Source organism: Trichosurus vulpecula, chromosome 8 (genome assembly GCF_011100635.1).
Source record: "Trichosurus vulpecula isolate mTriVul1 chromosome 8, mTriVul1.pri, whole genome shotgun sequence".
Lineage (NCBI taxonomy): Eukaryota > Metazoa > Chordata > Mammalia > Diprotodontia > Phalangeridae > Trichosurus > Trichosurus vulpecula.
In genome coordinates, this window is record NC_050580.1 from 78,771,760 (window position 1) to 78,792,008 (window position 20,249).

At 40.5% G+C, this 20,249-nt stretch overlaps 1 protein-coding gene across 2 annotated transcripts in view; it reads left to right on the forward strand.

The window, feature by feature from the left end:
- The first annotated feature begins 5,522 nt into the window (after positions 1–5,522).
- The window catches only part of TM9SF3 (transmembrane 9 superfamily member 3), a 68,135-nt gene continuing 53,408 nt past the window's right edge, over positions 5,523–20,249 (forward strand). The window contains exons 1-2 of one of the 2 annotated variants that reach the window (XM_036734477.1): positions 5,523–5,700; positions 18,416–18,611. In XM_036734477.1, the coding sequence (XP_036590372.1) occupies positions 5,602–5,700; positions 18,416–18,611 (295 nt within the window). In that variant the 5' untranslated portion in view covers positions 5,523–5,601. The remainder of the gene's footprint in view (positions 5,701–18,415; positions 18,612–20,249) is intronic. The other variant, XM_036734478.1, reaches the window with a different exon arrangement.

Below are 20,249 nucleotides of genomic sequence, written 5' to 3' on the forward strand. Positions count from 1 at the left end.
CCTGGAATTGCCCTTCCCGTGGGATCGTAATAAATTTTCCTTTCTACTTTCACCTTGAGACGCCTCTGTTTTAATTCTTTGATTCGTAAATTCGTATCCCACACACAGCTGATCGTATAATAATAATATAATAACAATGTAACATGTTCTCTTGCTACTGCTCACTTCATTTTGCATCAGTTTGTGTAAATTTTTCCAGGTTTTTTTGGAAATCATCCTGCTTGTCATTTTTTATAGCACAATAACATTCCATTACAATCATATACAACTTGTTCCAACAATTCCCCAATTGATGGGTATCCTCTCAATTTCCAATTCTTCGCCGCCACAAATATTTTTGTACAAAATAGGTCCTCCCCCCACTTTTTAAAATTTGGGATACAGCCCTAGAAATGGTGTTGCTGCATCAAAGTATACGCATTTTTATAGCCCTTTTGGCAAAGTTCCAAATGTATTTTAAGTAGACATTGTGATAATTCCTACTTGATTTTTTTAAAGGCAAATATAACATTTTTACACTCCTAATAACATGTTATCACTTTCAGCCTACTTTTCCAAATTTATTTCAAATTAAACTCCTTTATACGTTTTACCTTTTGGCCAAATTGGCCTACTTACTGTTCCCCAAACTTGGCATTTCACCTCTAACCTTTGCAAGGGTTGTTCCACATTTTTGGGAGGTGCCCCATACGCGCCTCTGGCTCTTAAAATCTTTAGTGTTCTTCAAGGCTCTTCTTGGGTGCGACTTCATAGGACCTTTCCTGACTCCCCTAGCTGTCACTGTTCTCTACCCCCTCAGATTACACTGTATATACTTAGCCAAATAAATGTTGTATACTTCACATAGAATGTAAGTTTCCTGCCAGGGACTGTTTATCCTTTTTTCTTTTTTTTTTGGTCTTTGCATATCCCTGAAACCTAACACAGCACCTTGAACATAGTATCTGCTTAATAATTGTCTCACTGTTGTGAGACAATTGTGATCTGCTCTTAGCTTAGCTCTAAAATAATAGTCCCATGATTTATGTTTTTATCAATGGCTCCTTCTTTTGTGACTTGGTGCTCCCTTTCTGCTTTTCCTTTACCTGTGCCACCCTGGGACCTCTGTCTGAGCCTGCAACACTGCCTTCCTTGTGAATCATGGTCACAAGCCATTTCAGCAATCAAAGGCCTTGAAAAATTGACCGCTGAGACAGATCTGGGAGGAGTGAGGCCCCACCTACAGCTAGTCCTGGATTGACTATGCAGAGGGAATCAGTGCTAAAATCATTTAGTTCACAGTTTAGTTAGTTTCAGTCCAGGGGTTTGATTAATTTCAGTAACATTGCAATTAATCAGTAAGCATTTATCAAATGACTACCACCATCTACTTCAGAGTACTTTGGGAGCTACGCAGTATAAAATGTGGTTTCTGCCTTCAAAGAATTTACAGTCTAATTGAAGACACAAGCCTCATATTATACAATAATGAATACAAGATGGTGCTGAATTATGTGGTAGACGTTATAAGGATTTAGAGGAAAAAGTGGATCAATGAAGGTTGGAGCAACCAAGGAAAGCTTCATGTGGAAAGAAAGATTTGAGCTGGGTATAGGATAAAGACAGGATAACATACAAAGGAAGGCATTCCATGTAAGTGCAATCAATCATTCAATCAACCAATAAGCATTTATTCCACCTGGAACTCAAAATGTAACAAAAAATTAAATTTAATTAAAAAAAAACCAAGCTTTTCTTCAGTATCTACAATGTAACAGACACTGTTCTAGGCATTGGAGATAAATAGACAAAAGCAAATCAGTTCCTCTTTCCCTTGAGGATCTTATGGGGGAGACATCATGTATATATCTAAATATATACAAAACACCTACATGGTAGCCTTGGAGAAGGGGAAAGGCCTTAGCTGCTAGGAGGACAGGAAAGGCCACATGAGGAAGCTGAGACTTCAAGCAAACTAAGGATTCCAACAGGTGGAGGTAAGGCTTGGGTAACATACCAGTATGACAAGAGCATTTAGCCTGTGGATGAGAGGAATGTATGATCAGGCCAAAGGGGCAGGATGGGCCAGGTGATAAACAGAGGCGACTGGAAGTAGCATGTGACAGGTGGCTTTTTCACTTCTGTATATCAGCATTCCCAATCGGTTGTTCTTTCCTTTTTTTCCTTCACTTCTTTGGAAAGACTCGCCGTGGTGGATTCGAGTTTTTCTACTCCGGTAATTATGTGTTGCACAGGCCATCAATTCTCCATTTGTTCTCTTTTAGCTTTTTTCAAGATTCTTATTTCTAGCTTGAACATCTTGATGTAGTTCCATGCTCTTTTGGGAGTCCGTGGGGCGGTTTCCTTGAGCGTCGGTTCCATGTCCTCTTGCCTTGCAGTATTTAGAGACATTTGTAGTCATTTAGATGTCTTGGTAGCTCTCTTCCCTTCTGTTTTAATAACTTCTCTGGTGATTTATCAGTTAGCGCTCTGAGTTGTTGTGACCTCTCTTCAAACCTGAACCAGTCTTTAACTCCTTGGCTTACTTCAATCCTTCCACTCCAATGCACCCATGCTAGCCATGTTCCCTTTGAATCTGTATCACCCCATCATCCCCTGTATTCCATCTTGCTTTCATGCTGTTTATCTTACCCCATTCCCCCCAACTTCTTGGAATTTTCAATTTGAGATGCCTACGGGTCATCCAGTTTGGAATGCCTAATAGATGAGTTGGTAATGTAGGACAGGACTAAATTAGGATTGGATATTTAGGTCTAGAAGTTGTCTATTTAATAATATTATTATTATAGTGACTATAATAAGCTATCTATTTAAACCCAGGGGAGCTGAAGTCACCAATCAACAAACATTTATTAAGCAAGCACCTACTATATCCCAGGCATTGCGTTAAGTGCAGGGAATACAAGGAAACAAGGGGCTCTTAATAGGCAGAGGTAAGGAGAGAATACATTCTACCTATGGGGGACAGCCTGGGTAAATAAAGGAGACAAAGCTGTGTGTGAAGGGCAGGAAGGCCAGTTTGGTTGACTGGTAGAGTTTGTGAAGTGAGAAAATAAAGCTGAAAAGGGAGGTTCGGACCAGGTTGTAAAGGGCATTAAATGCCAAACAGGAGTTTTAATTTGATCCTGGAGCCAAAGGGGTTTACTGAATAGGAGAGTGACCGGGTTCGACCTGCACTTCAGGAAAATCACTTTGCAGGCTGGAGAGGCGAGAGATGGCAGAGGGAAGAGATTGTGAGAGAAGAGGCAGTGAGACCAATTAGGAGGCTACTACGAGAATCCAGGTGAGAGGCGATTCGGGTTCGAGCTGAATTGAGTGGTGGCTATTTGCTTGTGGATGAGGTAGCAGTAGGAGGTATATGGTGGAGGGAGAAATTGCAAGACTTGGAAAATGACTGGATTTGTGGAATGAGGAATCAGGCAAAACCCTGAGGTCGCAAACCTGGGAGACTGAAGGATGGTGGGTGCCTTTGATAGAAAAAAGGGACGGGATTGTGGGAAGGAAAGAATAGTGAGTTCTGTCTTGGACATGATGAGTTGGAGATGTCCAATGGCTAATCTAGTTTGAAATGTCTAATGGTCAGTTTGGTGATGGTGGTCCAGAGCTCAGGAAAGAAACTATGGCTAGATATACACATCTGCTGAAAGGTACAATCAAACCCATGGGAACTGATAAAGCCAGGAAAGAATGTTGAGAGCAGAGGTCCACGACTGGGAAGAGGGAATAAACACTCACATATAATGCCTACTATGCCAGGCGCTGTGCCAAGCACTCTACAGATATCACTTCATTTGATCCTCACAACAGGTCTGCAAGGTTAGGCGCTGTAATTATTACACCCATGTTACCGTTGAGGAAACTGAGCAGACAGAAATTAAATAGTGACTTGCCCAGGGCCACACAACCAGGAAAAATCTGGGGCCGAATTTGAACTTGAAGGCTTCCCGACTCCAGGCTCAGAGTCCACCTAGCTGCCCCTAAGTGAGGACCGGCGAAGGGGTAAAGGATCAGCTTCGGGGAAGCCTCAAGGTGAACTTACACTTCGCATGGCACTTTCTGGAGGACAAAACACTTTCGTACAGCAACCTTAGGGGGCAGGCAGGGAAAGCATTTTACAGAGAAGTAAGTTTAAATTTAGTTTTCAGCAGATGGACCCCCAGCTCCCTTTGCCAGACACACGGCGCCTTCTGCCCCATCCTCTGGTACCCCGGCTGCGCGCGAGCTCTCGATGCTCTGGGCACGGGATAAATCTATGTGTGGATGTGGGTATGTGCATGCAGATCCTGCGTCTGTGTAGATATGTGCGTGTATGTTCCTATAAAAGAAATAGATCGCAGTCCCCCAGGGCGCCCCCTCCCCACAATGCTGCTGCTCCCCCGGCCCCCCCTCCCACCCCGGTCTGGCCTGGGGGGCTTCTAAGACTCCCCCCACCCTTCCCTTTCCCAAAGTTTTCCTCAGTTCAAGGTCTTGCATGGAGCCCCATCTCGATCAAAACCCTCGTGGAGAACGGTGTTTTGGTTTTAAAGGACTCAGGTTGTGGAATCCAAGCTCTCTCTGCCTCTTGGGATCTGTGACGTGACCATGAAAAAAAGTTGTCCATGTGGGCCGCAGTTTCCCCATCTGCACAATAAAGGAGGTGGGACTCCAAGACCACAAAGGTCCTTTTCAGTTCCAAATGAACACGCTCATAATAATCCCCATTTCAGAGAAGGGAAAGCTGAGACTCTGTGTGAAGTGCCTGGTTGTCCTTGACGCCTCAGCTAGTAAGGGCCAGGGATAGGATTCGAACCTAGGCCTCCACAACTCTTTCCCGCGTAACCATGTGGTGTCTAAGAGGTTCCGGGAGGCGGCGATGCGCGCTCTGCCGCCAGGACTAGCGAGGCCACTTCCGGGAGCCTCCCTCCCTTCTCCTCTCCAGGCTCGGGCTCCGCCCGCGAGCGCCCCACGGGACCGGCGCTCCCCGCCCCTCCCCTCTCCTCTCCTCTCCTCCGCGCGCGCACCTTCCCGTTCTTCCCTCCGCTCGCGGGCGCCCTCTCTTTCTCCTCTTCCTCTTCCCTTCCCCCCTCCCCTCCGCTCGCGCGCGCCCTCTTTCTCCCCCTCCTCTTCCCTCCTCTCTCCCCTCCCCTCAGCTCGCGCTCGCCCTCTCTTTCTCTCCCTTCTCTCTTCCCTCTCTCCCCTAGGCTCGCGCGCGCCCTCCTCCCCGCGGGCTGGCTGGAGCCAGGCTCTCGCTTTCGCTAGCTCGCTCGGCCGCGGTCCGCGGCGGTTGCTGCCCCACGTTAGGGGAGGCACTTCCGGTGTGTGACTGGGTGGCCGGATGACGTGGCTGAGTCAGAGGAAGGAGCTGGGGCGAAAGCAGCGGCGGTGGAGCGGACTCGGCGGGGCGGGGGCTACGCTCGGCCGCGGGCGGTGACGGCGACGGCGACGGCGGGTCCGGTTCGGGCAGCGCCGAGGCGGCGGGGGCAGCGGCTGGGCCCCGGTCCTGTGCGTCCGTGTGCGCGCGCCCCTTGGATGTGAATCGGCGGCGGCGGCGGCGGCGGCAGCGGCAGCGGAGGAGCCTCGGGCGGAGGGCCGGCCGGCGCCGGACGGGGGGGAGTGCGCACCATGGAGCCGCGGCGGGGGGTGACCCGCGCGGCGGTGGCGGCGGCGCTGCTGCTGCTGCTGCTGCCGCCTCGGGGCCGGGCGGACGAGCACGACCACACGGTGAGGCGCCCCGCGGCCTCGTTCCTCGGAGGCCCCGGCCGGGCCCGGCCCGGACGGAGCCTGCGAGCTGGGTGCAGGGAGCGCCGGGCCCGGCCCCAGGGATCTCTCTCGGGCGGGAGCGTTGGGGGGCGGCTGCCCAGGGGCGCGGGGTGCTCGGGCTTCTCCCGTCCCGGAGCCCGGGGTCCCGCCGGGCCATACGACACAAGGGGATTAAGCCGTATATCCCGGGGAGGGCAGAAAGCGCTGATCACTTGTGGTGGCCCCCGGGCCCTCCTCGGGCCTCCGGGAGTGGGACGGGACTCCTGAGCTGGGTCAGCCGCGGGTCATTCCACGTGTGCACGCCTCCACCTCCACGCAGGGCCGCGCGGCGACCGCGCCTGCAACTTTTATCCCCCTGCGGGCCTCCGCCCCCGGTTCTGTCCCTGAGAAGGGCCCGGCAGCACGGGCACTTGTTTGGGACTTCCATGTCGAAGTAGGAGAGGCCAGAGTCGGCTGTGGCAGAATTTAACTTTTGCTTTTAATTGTCAAGTCTTTAACCCTTTAAAACCAAAGCTACTTTCCGACTCCTGGCTTGGACTTTTCTTGGGGACTCGTGACTTGTATCCCCCGTGCTAGGACGTAATTAAGATCCAAAAGCCTCGGCTCACAGACTGGTTAAAAAGCGTGGCAGCCTTCTGCCTTTAACCACCAGCCTTTTTAACGTGCTGAGGCTCCTAATGATGGCTGTGTACTCAGAGATGCTGAATTGTAAGTTCTTCCCCTGAGTGTCATTGGACCGACAGGTACTTCCCGTATCCCTGGGCCTCCGTGTTCTTAGCTGTAAAAGGAGAGAGTTGGACTAGATAGGGGAAGTTTTTGGCAGTTCTAATGATCATTGATGTTGGAATTCTGATTTCGGTTCTCTTCTGTAGTTACTGAAAACTGAAAAAAACCCACATGTATGTACGATTCTGTGATCCTGTTTATACATTTAATGGGAGTTACTTGAAAATTTAACTTGTTTTTCTTGGTATTAGGCTAGCCCGTAGATTTGACAGCTTCCCTGGCTTCACAAATGCCAAACAGTGTATGTAAACTGTTATATTTGGTACATGCCAAATGACCACATCAGGATACTTATTAGACTTTCAGAATTAAAGTGAAAGGCGTACTGTATCATGTTTTTTTCGTATTTTAATATTGAAAATTTTAAAAACCTATTTCATTTATTTGGGCATTTATTTTGTTTAGAGGCAGTGTTTTGTAGTAGAAAGGACGCTGGATTTGGAGTTAGAGAATCTGGGTTCAATTTCTGGTCCTTCTATACTTAGTAAAAGCTTATGACCTTGGGCAAGTCATATGGGAATGTGATGGACTTTGGGCCTCAGTTTCCTCATTTCTAAAGCGAAGGAATTAGGAATGGATGACTTTTGAAGTAACTTCTAATTTTAAACATACAATCCGACTTTAAAGATATTTTGTCCCCACCCCCCTTTTTTAATCTGTTACTTCCCAGAAACTCTTTTCCTCAACCAGAATAGAACTTCTCTGTGTAGTAAATATAGTTAAACAAAAATACCAACACACTGGCAGGACCTGACTGTATGCCTCATTATACACCCTTATTCCACTAATTCCCTGAAAGGTGGGAGGTATGCTTCACTATTGGTCTCTATTGGTTATAGTTGTGAAGTTTTTAAGTGTTGCTTTCCTTAGCATACTTGTGGGCTTTGTATAAATTCTTGGTTCTACTCATTTGCTCTCCACTAGATCGTGCACTTTTTTCTTATGCTCTCTAAGTTCTTCATATTTATCATCTGTTATTGGTTTAATAATCTTTTAAATTCTTATGTCATAGTTTGTTCAGCCATTCAGTCAGTCATCAAGAACATAAATGTTAAACTCTTAGTGCTGGGGAGATACAAAGAATAGCAGAAGTCCCTATCCCCAAGAAACTCACCTTCTAATGGGGAGACCACTATGTACCTACAAGACGATCTCTGAAGGAAGGTGCTGGGGAGGGATGAAGGACTAGGAATGGCCTTCTCTGGGGAGGATTTGAGCTGAGTCTTGAAGGAAGCCAGGGAATGTAGGAGAGGTATAAATTTGGAAGGAGGATTTAGGCACTGAATGTACAGTCAAGAGATGGAATGTCCTGAATGAGTAACAAGTAGGACAGTATGATTAGATCATAGATTGTGTAGAGGAGAGTAGAGTGTAAGAAGACTGGAAAGGTAGCAGGGGGCCAGGTTGTGAAGAACTTTGAGTGTCAAAAGGAGGATTTTGTCCTTGATTCTGGAGGCTATAGGGAACCATTGGAATTTAATGAGTAGTGGGTGACACAGTCAGACCTGCCCTTTAGGAACATTACATTGGTAGTTGAGTGGAGGATGGGTTGGAACTCCCTTGGGGAAAGACTGGAGCCAGCTGGGAGACCAATAGAAGACTATTGCAATAATCCAATGGAGAGGTGATAAGGCCCAAAACTAGGATGGTAGTTAAAAGAGCAGAGGGGTGTTGTAAGAGATAGAAAGGTGAAGGTAGAAACAATAAAATTTGACAATAAATTAGGGATTAGTGACTCTTGTGATCATAGAACCTCTTTCTTAGCCACTTTTCATTCATTCTCTCCCAGCATCAGTCCCAGTCAGTGGGTACTAACTTTCATTCTAGTTCTTTGTTACTATCTAATATGTTGCTAGATAAAATCCTTTACCTCTGCATTTGACCTTGGTGAAGGGGAGGGATGGGGGTATGTTTACTAATATACACTTCAGTGATTTTTCTAGTATGTTTCCAGGACCAATTCACAGTGTGCCTGTATGATTCTACTTTCCATATAAAAATGTTAAATTTCATGTTAGAATTTTTATTTCTCTTTCCTAAATAACTAAAAGAAAGCTACTTTCAGTGACCATATAGAACTTTTCGTTTTTGATTAATTTGTCTTTAATTTTTATTGGATGCTGTACTGGTTGAAAGGACAATTGCTAACTTGTTATGCTTTGAATATTTTCTAGAAGCCTCTGGTACATTTAGTAGTTTAAAAAATGTTTATTAAGCACTTTGTGCTAGTAAAAACAGTTTAGTAAGTAGTGGATATGCAAAGTTAAGATTAGGTTCTTGATGACAGATCTGCATTTAGGTAATTTGTAGGGATTATAATCTTGGAATTTGAAGAGACATTAGCTGGAGTCCAACTCCTTTGTTTTACACGTGAACCAACTGAGGCCCAGGAAGGCTGTCATTTGCTCAGTATCACACATTTGGCTAGTGGTGGTAGTCAAACTCAGGTGTTGACTAAGAGGCCCCTGCTCTATCTACAACACCATGCTGCCCCTTACAAATTAGGATAATGAATTATTTGCAAAAGAGTTCTTAGAGATTTTCTTGGAGTGAGGAAAATCACTATGAATGTTAAGTATTCTTATAGCATTGATTCAGTGGTATCAAACATGTACCAATATTTATGAGGAAAGTTTTGATTTACAGTTTATGATTTCTATTTCTATCCATAGGAAAATTTTTGACTTTTACGTTTACATTTAGTGAAGAAATGTTTTGAAGATGTTTAAAGGTCGTAGGAACAATAATCACAAACAATTAAACAAACATTAAAATGGAGTTTTAATTTCAGGAATGTTCTTTCCAGAAATTTGCAGCATTTGAGAGTCTCATATTTTAGACATGAGAAAATAACAAAGATCTTAATGATTAATGCAGCTCATAGAAAGAGATATTTTAATGAGTTGCTGGGTAAAACTGGAACCCTGTGCATGTCAGTTCACTTACCTACAAAGAGTTGTACTTACTTATTTCTCATTACAAAGTATTAAGTAAGTATAATGTATTTGTTCTAAAATTTAAGAAAATGTCTCTTGAAACTTTCCTTTTGCCAAATCTCTTACATTATAGAATAATTGAAAATGCAATGAACAGATGAAGAGATAGGGCATTGAGATAGATCAGTTGAAGTTTTTTCCATTATGAGAGACCTGTGAATTTTCGAAGTCATAGAAGAAAGGGAGTAAATCGAGAGGATGTAGTGAGGGAGAGTGAAAGTTAAGAGACAGGTTGTATAGGCCCAGTAGGTGCTAGCTTATGAATTGAATTTACAATTGAATGGTAGTTTTTAATAGGTCAAGTCAACCAACTTTAATGTGAAGGATGTTTTCCAGTAATAAAACTTAAGATAAAAGTAAAATTAAGTGAATCCTTAAATTTTTATTATTCTTTGGGATGATAAAAAAAGTTCCAGAAATGTTTAAGATAACCCATTTTGACTATCAACCACGAATTTGTTGTGTAGAATTGCATAAATTGGTTATATGTTTGGCCATAGAATGCAGATGCTATATTGTCTTAAAAGTCACTTAGAGTAAAAGTTTTAGATGGGCTGGATGGACTATTCTCACCCAACAGGACATTTCTAATGTTCTCTAGTATATAAATCTTTTCAGATGTCTTTGGATCAGGGATTCTGTCCATAAACTTACTAAAAAATTTTTTCGATAACTGTAATTCAATATAATTGGTTTCCTTTGTAATCCTATGTATTTTATGCACTTAAAAACATTCTGAGGAGACATAGGCTTCAGAAGACTATTGAAGGGGGTACATGATGCAAAAAAAGGTTAAGAACTGCTTTAGAAGAAAATGAGGCTAGAGTGGCTTCAGAACTTTGGTGGAGAATTCCCAGATTGTTTTGAAAATACTTGGGATGCTATGAAAATAGACCACTAGCAGAGTGGAACTTAGGCAAGTCATTTCACTTTCTAAAACCCTTTTCTTAATCCATAAAATGATGGTGTTGATCCTTCCCAGTCTAACAACTTATGATCCTATGAACTATGAGGCCATTGAGCTGTACTTTGTTTTATATTAGCTAAGTGGCATAGAGGGTAGAAGGGTTGGACTTGGAATCAGGAAGACTTGAATTGAAATTTGGCCTTATACACTTGCTAGCTCTGTCAGCCAATAAACATTCAGTGCCTACTGTGTACCAGGCACTGTGCTAAGCATTAGGGATCCGAATACAAAAAGGAAAGCAAGCCCTGCTTCAAGCAGGTTACAATCCAAATGGGAAGACAAAACACAAAACAGCTGAAAAGGCAAGGGGGGGAGTGGAGCCAAGCTAGGCCATGGTGGAGAAGTCAGAGGAGTTTCATGGTAGTGCAGCTGGGTGAGAAATAAGCTGTCTGAATTGAGATCTTTACTTCAATGGAGGTTTGGAGTCCAAAATCCCACCCTTCAGTCAGAGAGGCAGAGAGAGAGGGTAGTGATGAGGCAGAATACAGGAAGATGAGGTTATTCCAATACTGAGGTTCCTGGGGCATGGAAGTCAGTCAGAAGTAAGTCCCAAACTAGTGCAGCCAGGTCAGAATGAGGAGACTCTGAGGAAGTCACTTAACTGCTATTTGCCTTAGTTTCTTCACCTGTAAAGTGGGGATAATAGCACCTTCCTCTCAGGGTTGTTGTGAAGATACGATGAGATAATATTTGCAAAATGCTTTGCAAACTTTAAAATACTCTATTTATGCTAGCATCATCCTCTTCCTTCTCCCCCTCTTATCATCACTGTCTAGATGTGAGATAAGAGAAGAACCAGGGGTTCTTAACCTGAGGAGTCTATGAACTTGTTTTAAATATTTTTATTATTGTATTTCATTATAATCAGTTGCTTTGTAAACCTAAATATTTTATACTTTCAAAAGCATTCTGAGAAGATGTGTGTATATATAGGCTTCATCAGACCACTACCAAAGGGGTGTCCATGGCATTAAAAAGGTTAAGAATCCTTCAGACATCTGTAAAGTTTTTGGACATTGTGACATTTTAAATACACTATTAGAACTTTTATGTAAGGGAAAGCTGGTGCAGCTTTTTGTAAAGATTTCTTTATATTTCTTTATAGTTTTTTATATTTGATTTTCTTAATGTAAAGCTTGATTTTAATTTTAAAATTATTATTTAGAACCACGCTTCTGAAGAGCACCAGTTATGTATGTTTGTGTGTATGTACATACATATATGTCTATGTATTTAGATTTCTATATACGCACATATAGAGTGAGAATCATATAATGCTAGATCTGACAAGAATTTTGGGGATTATTTAGTGCACCCCCTTGTTTTACTGATGAAGAAATTATGAGACCCAGCAATGGGTCAGTCAGGACGAAGACCTTGAGGTTTGGACTACCACTCTTCCCCCTGACCCCCTCCTTCCCCCCCCCCCCCCCCCCGTGTTTTTTACAGTTATCATCAGAATGTTTATCTAGAAAGATCTCTGCAATAAAAACCAACAAACAAAAGGACAGAATTACTAGTAACACTTTTAAGCCTAGTGTTGCTTAGTTTAATGTCTGTATGTCTTTTGTCAGCTAAAGTAAGTTTTTCAAGGTCAGGGACTGAAAGATTTCTTTTGTGCCTCTTACATTACCTACCACAGTGCTAGATAAGATGAGTCTTCATCGAATGTTTATTAAAGTGATTGATTGGATGGCAAGGAAAAGAGTACTCAAAAGGGAAATTATTTTTATGGTAGTATGCAGAACACTGGACACTGCTTACCAGTCATGGAGCTCTACCTAGATATAGATTCCATTAGAATTCTAATCCTCATCTTGTGAGATTGTGTATACTCTTTCTTCCCTGCTCTCTTTGTGTCCTTGGCATCCTGGGAACCTTTAGTGTCAGAAGACAAAATATAGCCCAATATAGACTGTACTCAGCTCTTACCATAAAAACATAGTACACCATTAGATAATTTTCAGAAATGGCATTGCTTCTTTGTTGTGGCTTTTGCCTTTACCTCTTTTCTAGGAGCTCTTGAAAATGTGTTTTAGAAAGAAAGCAAAAATTAACTCGTTCCAAGATCAACATCATCCTTTATTTTATATACAGGTAGCGAGAAGTCTTTTAATTTTGTTTTTACTTCTACTATTTTTGTAGACTGATAGAAACTAGGAAATGGTATAATTTTCAGGTGTGTTCACTTGAAACAGAACCTATTTACAAATAGTTTGGGACCACCTGAAACAAATTTTAAGTTTTTTCTGTGTTGAAATTATGGTATGTTTACATGAGGTAATGAAAGTTACTGAAACTATGATTTTTAAAGCTTTTATAAATGGATTGTGCCTCTTTGCAATATTATATGTTGTATATGTTATAAAATATCCATCCCTCTTTTGCCATGATAGTAAAAACTAATAAAAAACTTGACATCGTAACTTAAGCCTTCATTGAGCTAATAGTTGTTGGATTCCTAATTATTTTATTTCAGAGTTTACATAGGTACCTTAGTAACATTTTCTCTGTGAGTTAGTGTTCTTCTCAGGATCATTAATTTAGAAAGAAAAAAAGTGTTGTTAGATGCAGCAGCATAATATACACTATTTTAGACAAACAAGGGCCATGACATGAGAATAATATTGCTTCCTTTTCAGATCAAAACTGCAGTTCCTTTCCAGGTGAATTTTTTTTCTTCTGTGTTTTTTTTTTTCTTGCGGTCACTTTCAGAGCTAAAAAATGGCAAAGTTTCTGTCACTGTATAAGCCCCGGCTGTTGTTATTTCTTCTCATATTCACTTCCTGGACTTAGAATTTTATGTGGTTATTATAACTGACTGGGGGTTAGATCCAAATGACTTCAGTTCCAAGTTCCAGATTATGTAAGACAAATTGATGTCTATTTTTATACATTTTAAAAAGTTTATAATTCTATATATCAAGTTTATGTAGACACACATTTAGATCAATATATTACTGTGACTAGTATCTTTGACCTTGGATGTACATTGCAAAAAAAAAAAAAAAAACAACTTATTTTAGTAAGAAGTGAAATTGTCAGAGTCCTTCTTGATAGGACTTTCAAGGATTAAAATTTAACCTTATTTCTCCTTATTCTGTTTTCCCACGAGGACACTCGCTCAACCCCTAATTATAAAATTAAGTTGGACTAGATCAGAGGTTCTTAACCCATGGGGTTTATCCATGGGATTTGTGGATAGATTTCAGTGGGTCTGTGAACTTGGATGGGAAAGAAATTTTCACTAACCTCTAACTAAAATTTAGCTTTTCCTCTAATTATTTAAAATCATTATTCTGAGAAGGGTTCACTTGACTGTCCAAGAGGAGTCCATATCCCAAAAAGGTTAAAGACTGCTAGGTTAGTCCCTTCTAGCCCTAAAATTCTGTGATTCTTCTTTTTTTGGGGGGGCAGGCAGGGCAATTGGGGTTAAGTGACTTGCCCAAGGTCACACAGCTAGTGCATGTGTCAGGTGTCTGAGGGTGCGTTTGAACTCTGGTCCTCCTGACTTCAGGGTCAATGCTCTACTCACTTTGCCACCTAGCTGCCCCGTTCTGTGATTCTTCTATAGCTAGAAAGTGATATTTTTCAGTTTTCTTTTAGTTTCTACTGAATCTTTACATTTAAATATTTCATAAAATGTTTTTTCATCCTAACCCACAAATATTTAACACTTCTTGTATACTTGGCATTTTAGGTAACCTAATAGATAAAATAGACATAGTAGTCCTAATTCATTCAACAAATAACTGAATTCCTACCAAGTGCGGAGTGTAAAAGAGGCACAGAAATGTATGAGAAGAGACAGTTGTTGCCCGTGAGGAACATACCTCTTTAGGGAAGAAATTAGACATTTGATATTTTCATTGTTGAAATGCATGTTTATTAACCTCTGTGTATGATGGTTCCTTTGGAGGGAGAGAGTCAGATGAGGGTAGGTCAGACACTTGGGAAGACCTGATTAGTTTAAAATCAGCTTAGTTAGAAAAGAGGTCAGAAGTCAACACAATGAATCATTGGAGGCCAGTGCTGAATAACACTTGGATGAAAAAAAAAACTTAAAGAAATACACATATGTACAACAGCAAATTATCTCTGGGTGATAGTGAATGAAAAACCTAAAGGTGAAACAGCAACAGGGATAAGCATTAAAAAAAATGTCATCATAGTACAGATATAGCTATGTAGGAGAATATGGCGGAACTGTGGAGTAGTAGTTTAAATTTTAACCAACATTTCATATAGTGCTTTAAGATTTGCAGAGCATTTCAAATACATTATTTGATTCTTACAACACTTTGAGGTAGATGCTATTATCTTACTTCACAGATGAAAATGTTGAGGGCCAAAGGGTTAAGTGATTTACCTCTGGTAAGTCAGCTAGTTAATATTAATATCGAGAGGAATTTGTCCCCAAGTCACTCCAGGTTGTTAAAACCCCTAGATATTTCCATTAAATCTTGTTTTTTTGAAAATCTGTAATTTATTATAAGCTATAAAAAATTAGATTTAAAAAAAAGATTGAATTAGTTAACATGTAAAGCGCTTTGTAAACCTTAAAGTGTTGTATAAATGTTAGTTATTAATTGCTAGGTTCAGGCCGTGATTTCATTGGTGTATGGTACTTCTAGTGTGGGAAATCCCACTGCTAATAATGAAGCAACAGCAACTGTTTTTCATCTTAGACTCTTCAGAGAATTGCTTGAAGCACAAAGAGCTCAAGTGAGTTGCCCAGGAACACAGCCAATATGTCACAGGTGGGACTTCAACTTGAAAGAGGTCTCGGGACCCCTTTACATTATTAACAATTATTAAGGACCCTGCAGAGAGCTTTGTTTTATATGGGTAATAATTTATCATGTTAGAAATGAAAACTTCTTAGCAGTATTATAAAAATACTTTCAATGCTGCTTCTTGTTTAAAAAGTTTTTATATTTCCTTAAATAACTGATGTTTCCAGAGAATGGAGTCCCATGCTTAATTGGTTTTTTAAACTTTTTTTGAAAAATCTTTCTAAAATTCTTTACTTTATTTTTCTTGCCTTATTGTAGTGAATGTTTCTTTCAGATTCCTTCACTGTCTCTGATTTATAATCTGAACGTGAATTCTTAGTAATCTTGTAGACATTATGGGAGGTATGTCTGTATTAGTACTGATGCTAAGACATCTTTGAAGTTGTATGTGTGTGTTGTTACTAAATAGCTTGAATTCTTGTGATTTGCTTTTTTTCCTAAAACTCTAATGCAGCTAAATTGGATTTGGGTTAATTTGAGTTTCTGTATGGGAATTTTGTCTTAATAAAATTTTAAAAATAATATTCTCTTTTTAATTGTGTACCTGGATTTCATTGAAAAGGCAATATTTGTAGGAGTGGGAAGGTTTTGTGGGGGATAGTATATGTATTTCCTATTGTATCCTTCTCACCTTCCCCTCCTAGAGAGCCATGCCTTCTAATTGGGGATTGAGACTAGACCTGTGATTTCAAGGATATATATGGAGCTCCTTAAGGAAATTTCTTCTTTCAATGCAATTCAGCATCTTCTCTGCACCTTGGAGTCTTAGTCTGAAGGGTTAAATGACTTGCCCTGAGTCAGATGGCTAGGAGGCTGTTGAACACATCCAGTTCTTCCTGGCTTAGACTTCGGCTCCATACTATACCACACTGTAAAATCTCAATTTATTGAGAAAAGATTCCATTTAATGTAACAAATAGATTTTTGTTTTTTTGCCATCGAGAACTATTAATTATTTTTGTACTTCACAACTTCCTACATTATTGTTCTTTCTCTTCGTGATCTTAAGGACTGGTTCTGTAAATTGCCTTTTTTTTTCTTTGCATCTGTAACAGAAACTATTAAAGTAGTCAGTACACTGGTGAAAAGTGGCTTTAAGCATTCTTTCCAGTATGCTGATTGTGCTTTAGGCAGAAGGTATTCTACAGGGAATATAAGTTGATTAGGAAATTGATATTAAAGGTACAGAGCTAAACACCATGTATGTAAAGATCCTATATAGCATATCAGTGAAGGTAAAGAGCCGAGATTCAGAGTTAGAGAGTAGGTTTGGCATTAGATATATAGCATTAGGCAAAATAAAAACTAAGAATGAAGGAATGCCTGGAAGGGTATGAGAACTAGAATAGAAAAAAATAGCTTGAATCAGAAATAATGGACAAGTGAACAGAGTTAGTAATAAGCACAATTGAATAAGGTACTTTTTGGCTTTAATCCTGTGGTGCTTGTGCCAATATTGAAGGCCACTCTCGGTATAGGAGAGAGGCATGTAGTTTTAATGGCTGTCTTTTTTGAACTTTTTTTGTGCTATTTAAGTTGGTTTTACTTGTTACATATCTCTATTTTTATATTATTAGCCTATGTTAATTAATTTTTGAATTAACCAAGTGGCTAAAAAATTAGAGAAATTCAAAACCAGAAGGAATCTCAATCTTTTAGTCCAACCCTCTCATTTTATAGGTGAAGAAACTAAGATTCAGACGGATTATTGGTAGGTAGTGACTATCAGAACTGCTACCCAGAAGTAGATAACTTGAGGGATGATAGATTTTATAATGAGATGTTGAGGGAAATGTATGACTAATAAGAATAATGACTTAATTTATATGAAGTATTCTTTACAACACAACAATCCTATGAATTAAATACTGTAGACACAATGAGGAAATTTAGGCTTTTAGAGTTTATGAGATTTACCTTTGGTCATATAATCAGTGTTGGAGCTGGGATTAAATCTTTCAAGTCTGATATCAGGGGAAGACAGTTCTGGGAAAGACTAACTGGCTAGATGCTCTACTAGAAGGCATGTAGAGGACCTTGTTAACAGCATGTTTATTGGTGAAGGATATTTAGTAGCTAAAATCAGGTTTTTGGACTGTCTTCAATCTTATTTTCTTTTCCCTGCCCTGTGTAAATATGGATAATAAAATAGGCTCTTGGTTTGTTATTTACAGTAGCATAAGTACTGTAGCTGTAACGCTGTATATATGTTCCCTTTTCCCCAGTTCAATTTTGATGGCATTTATTAAATATCTGTTACATGTTCTGTACATGCAATGTCTATATTAATATGTGGAAAGTTCCATGAAGATCCAGCAGCTTTCCATCTGTAGCTCTGCTGAGTGAGATACTTTTGCCAGGATAATCTAATCACTCCAAATCTCATCACCATGCTGCTAACTTAACTCCTTCCCACCTGCCTCAGCCTCCTTTCCCTCTTAGTGGAGGGCTGGAGAGTAGAACAGTAAACGTCTCCCGAAGATTTCCTTTATAGAGGACAGTTTGTTGACGTTCCATCTTCAGCTGTCCTTGCAACATGATTAACCCCCTGTCCCAGCTTCCTTTTGTCTTCTCCTGTTAGATATAAGGGGCAAGGGGCAGCTAGCCTTGGAGTCAGGAAGACTTGAATTCAAATCCAGCCTCAGACACATAGTAGGTTTGTGACCTTGGGCAAGTCAATTAACCTCTGTTTGCCCTAATACACTGGAGAAGGAAATGGCAAACCACTCCAGTATTTTTGCCAAGAAGACTCCATGGAGAGTATTAGTGTGGCATTGTCCATGGTGTTACAAGGAGTTGGACATGACTGAATGACTGAACAACAACAGCATTAAGTTGTAAACTTCTTGAGGGTAGGGACTATCTTTTTTTATTTGTATCCACAGTATCTGACACATAGTAAGTGCTTAATAAATGTTTATTGAATTGAATAATAGATCATTTGGGCTGTTATTACTAAAGTTTTAAAAATTCTTTAAGGTGGTTTGCAGCACGACTATATGGAAGATAAGAGTTTTGTTAAGATTGAAATATATTTGGTACCTTATTTTAGTTTAGATGTTTCTATCCAAAAAAATTCTGTACTTTAACTTAGGTTCATAATTTTATATTCTAATGTGTTTTCTTTTTAGTACCAAGATAAAGAAGAAGTTGTTTTATGGATGAATACTGTAGGACCGTACCACAATCGCCAAGAAACATATAAATATTTCTCACTTCCTTTCTGTGTGGGATCGAAAAAAAGCATCAGCCATTACCATGAAACACTGGGAGAAGCGCTTCAAGGAGTTGAGTTGGAGTTTAGTGGTCTAGATATAAAATTCAAAGGTAAATATTTCAGAATTTGTAAATCATAAAATTAATCTATAAGTTAAATATTTACTTAGAAAATTCTGTACATGATTTAATAAAGATTTCCATTGAAACATTTAGAAAAAACTTTGTACTTTTGAAAATCTTTATTTTCATAGAGTTTGTTGTATTCTTTTTCTAGCAACCTGTAAATAATTTTTGAGTTAATTGAGGACTATATTGAGTGAACTGGGTATAGTTAACCTGGAGAAGAGAATTTAAGCAGCACATGATCACTGTTTTCAGGTATTTGAAGGACTGTCACATGGTAGAAGCCTTTGGCTTATTTTGTTTGCCCCCACAAGGTAGAACCAGGAGCTGTGGGTGGAAGATGTAAAGAGAACAATTAAGGCTTGCTATCAGGAAGAACTGTTAATAGTTAGAGCTGCCCAGACGTGGACTGGGTCACTTTGTGAGGAGATGGAATGGGAGGGGAAGCATGTGATAAGTTCTTGCTCTGTTGAGCACGGGATACAAATAGGACAGCAAGGATGGGCCAGTGTTCAGATTGGTCACATTCGGATTGAATGAGACATAGTGTAAAGGAGGGTATATTTTCATGGCAAACAGAATAACTCGGTGGCTTTTAGGGCATGGCAGCAAAGTAGCAGGCAAGGTAGTGGGGCTGTGAGGGCTATAGGGAACAATAGCAGGGCAAATTTGGGTCCAAGTGCTAACATAGCGTTGGATTCTGAGGTACCTCTGATAGAGGTGGGGATTGGGTAGGGTGTCTAGCACTGATGGGAAGTGGATAGTGAGCATTTTGTTGGGGAAAGGGAAAGATTGGCTGCTGGTGGTGGTCATCTGTTCTGGTACCTTTTTTCAGGCTAAGGCAAGGGAAGGTAAAGTCCTTTGCTTGCTGTAGTGGTTGTCAATTGGTGGTTCTGGTCTGCTTTAGGGTGGATGATATTTAAATATACAGGAGCTGATGAGATTACCAAGAAAGGGCCCAAGACAGCACATGCTTTGGAATCACCCATAGTTAAAGGGGTGGGTTGTAGGTGATGATTTATTTAGCAGATGATAATAACAGACATTATCAGATAAAGGGAAGAAGACCTGGAGAGAATAGTGTCAGAAAAACTCAGGGAGGAGGGTGAAACAGTGTCAGATATAGAGAAGTCAGTAAAGTTGAGGATTTAGTGATTAAGAGATCGCTGGTAATGTTGGAGAGAGCTATTTGAGTTGAGTGACCGAGGTCAGAAGCCAGATTGAAAAGGGTTGAGAAGTGAACTATAAATAGATTTTGTATTTTGAATGAATGGAATATTGACTTATGAACTGGAGGAAAGAACAGTTATGACATGATGACAGTTATGTCATTTTTAGTTCCTCATTTGTATGCTGAATACCAAGTCTGATTTTTTTTTTCTACCTAGAAACTTTTAATTGTTTCTGAATTATATCCATATAATTGACTGGATTTAGGTTCCTTGAGAGCATGGACTATTTCATTTTTGCCTTTTTATTCCTAGTGCCTAGAATAGTTGTGGTCTATAGGTAAAGAAAGCATCGGCAGTATGATTTAGTGGAGAGGAAGCACTGGATTGTCAGAGCCCTTGGGTCCACATTCTCATATTGCTACTTACTGCCTTTGTGACCTTGAAGAAGTGA